The sequence below is a fragment of the Belonocnema kinseyi genome, chromosome 1 (genome assembly GCF_010883055.1).
Source record: "Belonocnema kinseyi isolate 2016_QV_RU_SX_M_011 chromosome 1, B_treatae_v1, whole genome shotgun sequence".
NCBI lineage: Eukaryota > Metazoa > Arthropoda > Insecta > Hymenoptera > Cynipidae > Belonocnema > Belonocnema kinseyi.
The window spans coordinates 19,489,039-19,499,177 of record NC_046657.1 but is presented as its reverse complement, the minus strand read 5'-3'; the positions used below and the strand labels follow the sequence as shown (position 1 = coordinate 19,499,177).

The window sequence follows — 10,139 nt, the reverse complement described above, 5'->3', positions numbered from 1 at the left end:
CATTCATTGGAATTTCAAAGGATTTGGTTTGATTAAATACATTGCAATGGATTTCAAATGATTCCAAGAGATTCCAAGGGATTTCAAAAGATTTTAAGGGATCTGGCAAAATTAAAAAGATTTCTTGAATTTCTAAAGAATTAGGAATACAGTAAACACACTTTAAAATAGAAAAATTGCAATGCATTCATTGGAATTTCAAAGGATTTGGTTTGATTAAATACATTGCAAAGGATTTCAAGGGATTTGATCAAACCTAAAAGATTCCTGGAATTTCTAAAGCATTAGAAATAAATTAAACACACCATCAAATAGAAAAATTGCAATGGATTTCATATATGATTTCAGGGATTCCAAGCGATTTCAAAAGATTTCAAGGGATTTGACCAAATTTAAAAGATTCCTTTGATTTTTAAAGAATTAGGAATAGATTTAACACACTTGAAAATAGAAAAATTGCTGTGGAATCCTTGAAATTTCTAAGGATTTTGTTTGATCAAATACATTGCAATGGATTTCATATGATTTCTTGGGATTGCAAGCGATTTCAAGAGATTTGACCACATTTAAAAGATTCCTTGGATTTCTGAAGAATCAAGAATAAATGATACACATTAGCAAATGAAAAAATTGAAATGGAATCATTGCAATTTCCATGGATTTAATTTCATTAGATAGATTGCAATGGATTTCATAGGATTTCAAGGGAATTCAAGGAATTTCGAGGAATTTCAAAGGATTTAAAAAGGTTTCAACGGATTTGATCAAATTGAAAAGATTCCTTGAATTTCAAATGAATTAGAAATAAATTATACACATTTTCAAATAGAAAAATTGAAATGGATTCATTGGAATCTCCAGGGTTTTAGTTTGATTAGATACATAGAAATGGATTTCAAGGGATTTCAAAAGATGTCACGGGATTTGTCAAAATTTAAAAGAGCCATTGAATTTATAAGAATTAGGAATAAATTATACACACTTTCAAATAAAATACTTGCAATGCATTCTTTGGAATTTCCAAAGATTTAATGGGATTAAATAGATTGCAATGAATTGCATATGGCCTCAAGCGATTTCAAGGGATTTCACCAAATTTAAAAGATTCCTACAATTTCTAAAGAACCAGGACTAAGTTAAACGCAATTTCAAATGAAAAAGTTTTAATCGATTTATTGGAATTCCCAAGGTTTTATTGATATTCAATAGATTGAAATGGACTTCATAGGATCTCGAGATATTACAAGGGATTTGACAAAATTTGAAAGATTCCTGGAGTTTCTAACGAATTAGGAATAAATTAAACACACTTTTAAATAAAAAATTGAAATGGATTCATTAGAATTTTCAAGGATTTAATGGTATTAAATAGATTGCAGTCGATTCCATAGGATCTCGAGAGATTATAAGGGATGTGGCCAAATTAAAAAGATTTCTGAATATTCCAAAGAATTAACAATAAATTAAATAGACTTGTTAATAAAAATTTTCAATGGATGTATTGGAATTTCCAAGATTTTATTGAGATTCAATAGATTGCACTGGATTTCAGAGAATCTGGAGGGGTTTCAAAGGGTTTGACCAAATTCAAAAGATTCCTGGAATTTCTAAAGAATTAGGAATAAATTAAATGCACTTTTAAATAAAAGAGTTGCAATGAATTCATTGGAATTTATAAGGATTTAATGGGATTAAATAGATTGCAATGGATTTCATAGGATATCGAGGTATTTCAATGGATTTGACCAAATTTAAAAGATTCTTGGTTTTTCTAAAGATTTAAAAACCTTTTAAGATTCCTGGAATTTCAGAAGAATTAGGAATAAGAGATTTTGAAAATTTCAAAGGATTTCACCGTGTTTCTGTCGTTTTTGATAAATACCAAAGATCTTAAATGATTTCGAAAAATGACAATGAATTTTTTCAAAAAAAAAAATGTCATCAAAATCAAAGGTCAAATTTAAAGTCTAGGATTTAAAAAATAAAGACCAGTACCCGTGCAAAAAATTTGCCGACCAGGCCCTGATAAGGAATGAAGCGCACGTTCTAATCGGGGCCCAATCTGGCCACGGCAAAATTTGTGCTCGAGATTCAAACCAATACTATAATATAAATTGTATAATCCATAATCTAATATCTCAAATTTGTAATATAAAATCGTCTATCAACAGTTATGTAAGTATAGGTACTCTAGTCTACAACAATATCAAATGTAATAATCAATTTGTATTCGCAACTAGGCTAAAGAAAAAGGAGTCACAATCATATAATAATAGGTTTTGCATCATATTAATAATACTTTGTGGTTGCTAGAGCATAAATAGTTAACAAAAGGTACAATGGCATGATCTATATTATTATTTCTTTCTAGATCTCTAGGTCATGATCGATGTAACAATAAGATGTGTAGTAGGGTGGTCCAAAAAATTTGTTATAAACCAATTTTCCAATAAATTCCCCGGATGAAGCTCAGTTTTTGGAAAAATCGAAAAAAAAATACTTTTGAATAACTTTTTGTAAATTTAATTTTAATCACTTCTCAATAAATATTGAAGGAATTATTTCCACCCCATAATGTTTCAATTCGATGGCACAAATTTCAAATTATTTAAACAATTATTATTTGTTAGAAAAATAGAATTTCTCCCATAAATTAATTCAATCATATGAATTTTACTACAAAGATAATATAAATATTTATTTGCCAGAGCAGTAATATCGATTTTGGCGGAGAACGGTTCCAATCGGCCGGTAGCTCAGGCTGTAACTCTTCGTATTCATAGACGGAAGGTTGTGTGTTCGATTCTCGCCACGTGTACTTTTTTTGTTTAGTCTAATTTTCTTTTTATTTATTAAAATAGTTATAAATATCATTTTCTTCGATAATATTGAAAAATGATGCAAATAATATTTTTTTAAATACTTTTTACGCAAAAGCGGACTTTTTTAACTTATCGCGTTTTTCGAATACGAATTTATTCTCAATCAATTTCATTATTGTTTTTAGAATGTTTACTAATTATAGTTGAAATCATAATTATGACCATTGATCCTATTTTGTTTTCAAGATTTAAAGGAAAAATGGTCTTTTCAGTCAGAATTTTCTAACAAACCAGTGACTCGTAAAAAAATCACTATTCTGTTTGAAAATTCTAATTGAAAATACAATTTTTCTTTTAAAAAAAAACCGTTTATATTTCTAATTTTAAATATTATTAGTAAATATTATGAAGAAATATAATAACAATATAGAAAATGAATTTATATGCAAAAAATATAAACAGATTTTAAAAAGTCAGCATTGCTGTGAAAAAGGCATTAAAAAATTATTATTTGGATAATTTTTCATGATGATTGAAGGAAATTATATTTAAAAACATGCTAATAAATGAAAAATAAAATAAACGAAGTAAAAAAGAAGTGCAGGCATATTAAAGATTTAACAAATTAATACTCAAGTAATGAGCTTTCAATCAGCCAATTCTGAACCGAAACTAAAATGTAAAATTCGTATAAATTTTCATAATTTAAAACTAAGGAAATTCCTATTTTTATCAAAAAAAATCCAAAATAAAAGAATTCTAAATAAATCAAAGAATTCCAAAGAGTTCTAAGATATCCACAAATTCCAAAGAATTAAAATAAATCCAAGGAATTCAAATAATTTCTAAGAATTCCTTTAACATTTCTTAAGGAAAAAATGAAGTTCAATTTCCAAAAAATTCAAGAGAATTCTGAAGAACTCTAATAAATTCAAAGAATTCTCAGCAATTCAAATAATTCTAAAAAACTCCAAGAAATTCACAGGATTGCAAGAAATTGAAGGAATTACAAGGGATTCAAAGAGTGCCAAGGAAATTGAAGAATTCCAATGACTCAAAAAAATCCCAAAGAATGTAAAGTATTACAAAGAATGAAAATTATTCTGAAGAATTCCAAAGATATGTATTAAAGAATTCAAATAATTCCAAAGATTTCAAAGAATTCAAGGGATTCCAAATAATTCCAAAGATTTCAAAGAATTCAAGGGATTCCAAATAATTTACAGAATTCCAAAAATTTTCAGATAATTGTAAAGAACTTAAAATTACTTCAAAGTATTTATTGAATTTCAAAGAATTAAAAAGAATTCTAAGAATTCTAAAGAATTCAAATATTTTCAACTAATTCTAAAGAACTTAGAAGAATTCCTAAAAAATTCTAGAGAAAAATACTTTAAAAATTAAAGATGTTTGAAAAGAATTCAAGCTTTATTTTTTTGAAAATTCCCGAAAGCTTTTGAGAATTCTTTAGAACATAAAAAATGCCATGGAACTTGAAAGAATTTTAAACAATTGCAAAGAATTTCAAATAATTCTAAGAAATTTACTTAATTCTACAGAATTTACTGAATTCTAAAGAATTCAAAGAATATTAAAATATTCCCAGACATCCATCGAATTTAAAAAATTCAATTAATTCTAATAAATTCAGTTAATTCCAGAGAATTCAAAGAATTCTAAATAATTTGAAATTCCAAAGAATATAAAGATTTCCAGAAAAATTTAAGGAAATTAAAATTATTTTAAAGTATTTAAAGATCTTCAAAAAATAAGAAAATTCTACGAATTCTAAGATTTCATAATAATTTTAAGTAACTTGACAAAATTCTTAAGAATTCCAAAGAATTTCGAAATACATTTCAAAATCGATTTTCTCGAAAAGAATTAAAAAGCACATATAAATGAATTGGAATTTCTAAAAAGTTCCCGAAAAATGCAAAAGAATTCAAATAATTAGGATGCATTAAAATTCAGAGTAATGAGAAATACTTAGCAAGTTCAACAGAATTTAATAGAATTCTATAGAGCTATAAACAATTCTCAAGAACTTCAAAGAATGATCAAGGACATACAAGATTTCCATAGAATTCCAAAGTATTTGAAGAATTTCAAAGAAAAAAATTCCAAAGAATTTTAAGCAGCTTAGAAAAATTGTAAAAAATTCTTAGGAACTTAGAAGAATTCCAAAAAATACTTAAAAATCGAGGTTCTCGAAAACTGCGAAAAAGCACATAACTGAAATTCAATTTCTAAAACTTAAAAAAAATGCAACTGAATTGATATAATTAAGACGCATCTAAAATCAAAAGAATGAAGAATACTTTAGAAATTCAAGATGTTTTAAGAGAATTCAGGAGAATTTAAGAAATTTCTGAAGGGCTTTAAGCAATTCGAAAGAACTGTAAAGAATTCTTAAGAACATCAAAGAGTTCCAAAGAACTTTGAAGAATTTCAAAGAATTCAAAAACAGAATTCAGAGAATTCCAAAGAATCCAAATTAGTTGTTTTTTCCATTTTTCTCAAAAATTTATCTTCTCCCATTTAAAATCCCATGTTAATTAAAAGCCTTATTATCATTATAATCAGGGAGCGGATTAGAGCCACTTTGAAGTTATCTGACGAACGCATCTCAACTCTCTCACGCGGAGAAGCCCGATTACCCCAGCAGTAAGCGTGCGCACACACTCCGGTCATGCACGTGACTACGCGTCCCCCTCTCTTCCGCACCGAAGATTCCCCGAATTTGAGAGCCGAGCTGCGATCTTCAGCTAACTTCACAGTGTCTCTAATGTGCTCCCTGCTTATTATTGAAAGATTTGAAGAAAAAAAACAGGAACTTTCTCTTTCCGGAAAACTAAAGAAATGGATGGGGGAGAAAACCTTGCCCTCTATCTATGTATTTTTGGACCGCCCCAATGTGTAGTCATGTCCTATATGTAGTTGTAATATTCAGTACTTAACAGATCTATCGATGATATTCAATGAGATAACCTGGAATCTAACTCTTGGCTAATTAGTACTTCCAAGAGGGGAGAGGCTTGTCTGTGAATGCCTGATGAAAATGTTGTGATATATATGCCAGCTCAATGTTCGACTAAATATATACGCATATAGAAATTTGAATTATTGACTCTACTTAAGAGGGAATATTGGTACGGTATAATCTAATATTTTTTTCTCGCGACCGTCTCATCGATTTGTAAATTGCATTCGTACTTCTGATAGAATTCAAGAATGCAAGGCTGCACAGTAGAGAAAAATTCAATTTGACGTTTTCACATTCATTTCTTCCTTATATTCTTTTATTATTATTCCTTCTTCCTTACTTTTCCATTTTTATTGACTCTTCTCTACTTTTTCTTCATTCTTCCTTTCTCTTCCCTATTCTCTCTTTATTTTTCCTTATTCTTCCCATATTCTCTCTATTTTGATTAAAGTCCTGCGGACTTCATAGAACTTCAAAGAATTCCAATGAATTAAAAAAAAAAAAAAATTCAAAGAATTACAAAAGATTCGAGGAATTTCAAGGAATTCGAAGAATTCCAGGAATTCTGAAGGTTTAAAAAAATCTGCAAAATTCAAAGAATTCTAATATTTTCAAGCGATTCAAATAAGTGCATAGGATTTAATGAATTCCAAGAATTTAAAATAATTCGAAAGAATTCAAATAATTTGAAAGAATTTGAAAAACGTCGAAGAATGATAAATTATGAGGATACATCAAAATTCAAAATAATACCAAACAGTTCAAATAATTCCTGGTGGCTTTAAGAGTTTCAAGGTGATCAGAAGTCAAAAACTTTCATAAATTCAAAAGAATTCGAAGAATTTAGAAGTATTACAAAGAATTCAAAAAATAAAGATGTATCAAAATTAAAAAGAATTAAAAATCCTTCAGGAATTGAAGATTATTTAAGAATTTTTAAGGCAAGTTAAAAGAATTATATAGAACTTCAGAGAATTCTGAATAACTTCTGAGAATTCTAAAGGTTTTCAAAGAATTCTATGAAACTTTAAACAATTCTAAGGAACTCCAAAGAATTCTAAAGAATTCTAAAGAAATTTAAATAGTTTTGAATAATTTCAAGGAAATAAAAGAATTCTAAACAAATTCTAAGAATTCCAGGGAATTCCAGAAAAGTTCAAAGAATTAAAAGAATTTCAGGAATTTTGAAGAACTTTAAATATGTCTGAAGAACTCAAACAATTCCAAAGAATTTAAAGAATTCCAGAAAGAATCAAAAAATTCAAATGTTTCAAAGGAGTTCCCAAAAATACAAAAATTATTTCATAGAATTCCAGAGAATTATAATCAAAAAAATCTAAACAACTTCATAGAATTCCAAAGAATTAAAAAAATGGAAGAATTTTAAATATATTCAAGAACTTTAAAGAATTCAGAAAATATCAATTATATAAAATATTTCAAATAATTCTAAGGAATTTAAATAATTAGGACACATCCGAATTTAAAACAATGAAAAATATTTCAGAAATTTAAGATTATTTAAGAAAATTCAAGAGAATGCAAGTATTCTAAAAAATTCAATGAATTCTAAAGATTTCCAAAAATCATGAGAATTCTGAAGAACGTTAAATAATTGAAAAGAAATTAAAGAATTCCACAGAATTTAAAGAAATAAAAAGAATCCTGAGAATTCCAATGGATTTAAAGAATTTCAAACAAATTTATTGAATGCAAAGAATTTAAAGGATTCAAAGAATATTAAAGAATTCAAAGAATCCTAAGGAATTCAGTTCAATCCTAAGTCCAAGAAATTCAAAGAATTACATGGAATTTAAAAAATGGACTTCAAATAACTTCAATAACTTCAAATAACTCCAAAATTTTCAAACAGCTCCACAGATTTCGAAGATTTCCAAATAATTTGAAGAATTTTAGAGAAGTCAAAGAATTTCCAAGAATTCAAAGAGGTTTAAAGAATTTAAATAACTTCAAAGAATTATAAGAATTTCAATGGATTTCAAAGAATTCCAAAAAATGCAAAGTATTCTAAAAAATTTAAAGAATTCCAATAATATAAAGAATTTCAAAAGATTCAAAAGAATCCAAAGAATTCAAAAGATTTCAAATAATTAAAAGCGAAAAATAGGAAGAAATAAGACAGAGTGAGGAAGAAATAGGGAAGGAGCAATAGAAAATAAGGAAAAGTAATTAAGAAGGCATAATGGTCGAATTAGTCTCCACTGGCTCATTCAATGTACCTTTTTGCGAGAATCGTGATCTAATTTGTAAAAGTACCAATCAATACTGGATCAGAGAACTTGAACAGGGTCTGAAGTACAACTGAAGGAAGGATTGATAACAAGAAGTGACGATACTTGATAATTTGATAACTTCTGGGGGAGGGGGGGGGGACTGAGCAATACTTTTGAATGTTGTAATAAAAAAATAAATATTTGTAACTACTCACGCTAAAGCTATAACTACGAAGTCGAGCCAATTCCATGCATCTCTAAGATAGGTAAAAGGCTGCAGAATGAAACCCCTCGCCATCACCTTAACGGCGGACTCAAATGTGTAGATGCCCGTAAATATGACTCTGAAACCATAAATAGACCAATCAGGCCCCTCAAATGTGAATTTTCGCATCAAAGCGAGCCCCTAATTTCCTCTATTCGTTTATTTAGACTTTTTAAATCAGGAACAGTCTCGTGACAGGTGCGGTGCAAGTCTTCTGTTTTTTCTTGCCTAGTTGCCTAATTGTACCTAGAATCTTTCACTGTGACACCTACAATTTATTTGATTAATTAATCTACATTTTTTTTCTTTCAAACCAAAAATAACACTAATTACTTGATTTATTCAGTTAATCGAGAAAGGGCTAACCAGATAACAAATTAAAATCTTGATGTACTCAAGAATCGAAAGAATTAAACAGAATTTAAAAAAAATGATAACCAAATTAAAAAATTAAATATGCATCCGAATTTCACAATACTTGAAAACTATATATTCAAATAATTCAAGAGACTCGAACTGAATAGGAACTCAGTGAAAAAAAATTAAAATGAATTGAAAAAATTGAGAAGAATTCAAAAGATTGTGAACGAATGAAAAAACTGGATAGAGTTAAAAACACAAGGAATTAATCCCAGTTAGAAAAAAATCTTTAAAATAATTGGAAATGATTCAAAATAATTTTTAAAAATCGGAAAGAATTGAGAAAGATTCAACATAATTTAAAACATTTACAAAATATTCAGGAGGATTCAAAATAGTTTAGAAGAAATAGTGACAATTCAAAGAATTCCAAAATGCATTCAAATTAAAGGCTGAAAATAATCCATAAGAATTTTAAAGAATATAAAAAAATTCAAAATAATTAATAAGAATTCTTCCAAATTAAACCTAAAAAATTATAGGCTATAAAAAATGCAAACTAATCAAAAAGTATTAAGAAGGATTTGAAAGAATTTTAAATAATTAAAAAGGATTGAGAAGCATTTTAAAGAATTTATAATTGCAAAGAGTTACATATTTTTTCAATAATTTATCTAATTTAATAAGGAGATCTTATAGTCACTCAAAATAATTCAAAAGCATCTGAAAGAATTGAGAAGGCTTCAAAATAATTCTAAAGAATCTAAACGAACTGAGAAGAATTCAAAAGACTTACGAGGAATTCAAAAGAGTAAAAAATATAAAATTCAAAGAATTTAGCCATTTAAGGACCAAGCCTTGATCCTTTTACATGAAAATTCTAAAAAAAAATTTATAAACAATGTATGGTCGTTTTCTGAACAATTTTTCAAAAAAAAATTTATTTTTATATATCTCTTGCTTTCTATTGAGTATACAATGTCTTGAAAGCACCTTAAGAGATGTGGAACAATCCACTTTGATCTAATTAGCACGCACTAATTTTGCGGAATTCTAACCCTGTTATCTAAAAATTAGAAAAATATTTGATAATAATTGTGAAAGATTCCGAATAATTCTATAGGATTAAAAAAATTCCGAAGAATTCAGAAAAATGTGAAAATAATTCAAATGATTCGGCTGCATCCAACTTAAAAAAAGACCTAAAAATAATTCCAAATATTCAATAAAAATTGTGAACGATTCCAAAGAATTCTAAAGGATTAAAAAAAATTTCACAGAATTCAAAAGAATGAAAGAGTTTTTAAAAAATCAATAGAATAAAAAACAATTCAAGAAATTCATGAACAAACTTTTAAAAACTTGTAAAAAATTAAACAGACTTAAAAATCAGTAAAAATAATCAATTAAATTCCCAATACTTTCAAAGCATTAGGAATAATAAAAGAATAAAAATTGTAACGTGTAGGATA

General features: G+C 27.3%; 1 protein-coding gene across 1 annotated transcript in view; it reads right to left on the bottom strand.

Annotated features, from left to right (window-relative positions):
- Positions 1-10,139, bottom strand: part of LOC117167010 (sodium channel protein para) — a 116,167-nt gene that overhangs the window by 73,595 nt on the left and 32,433 nt on the right. Inside the window, exon 6 of the mRNA XM_033351561.1 lies at positions 8,258-8,386. Within this exon, the coding sequence (XP_033207452.1) occupies positions 8,258-8,386 (129 nt within the window). The remainder of the gene's footprint in view (positions 1-8,257; positions 8,387-10,139) is intronic.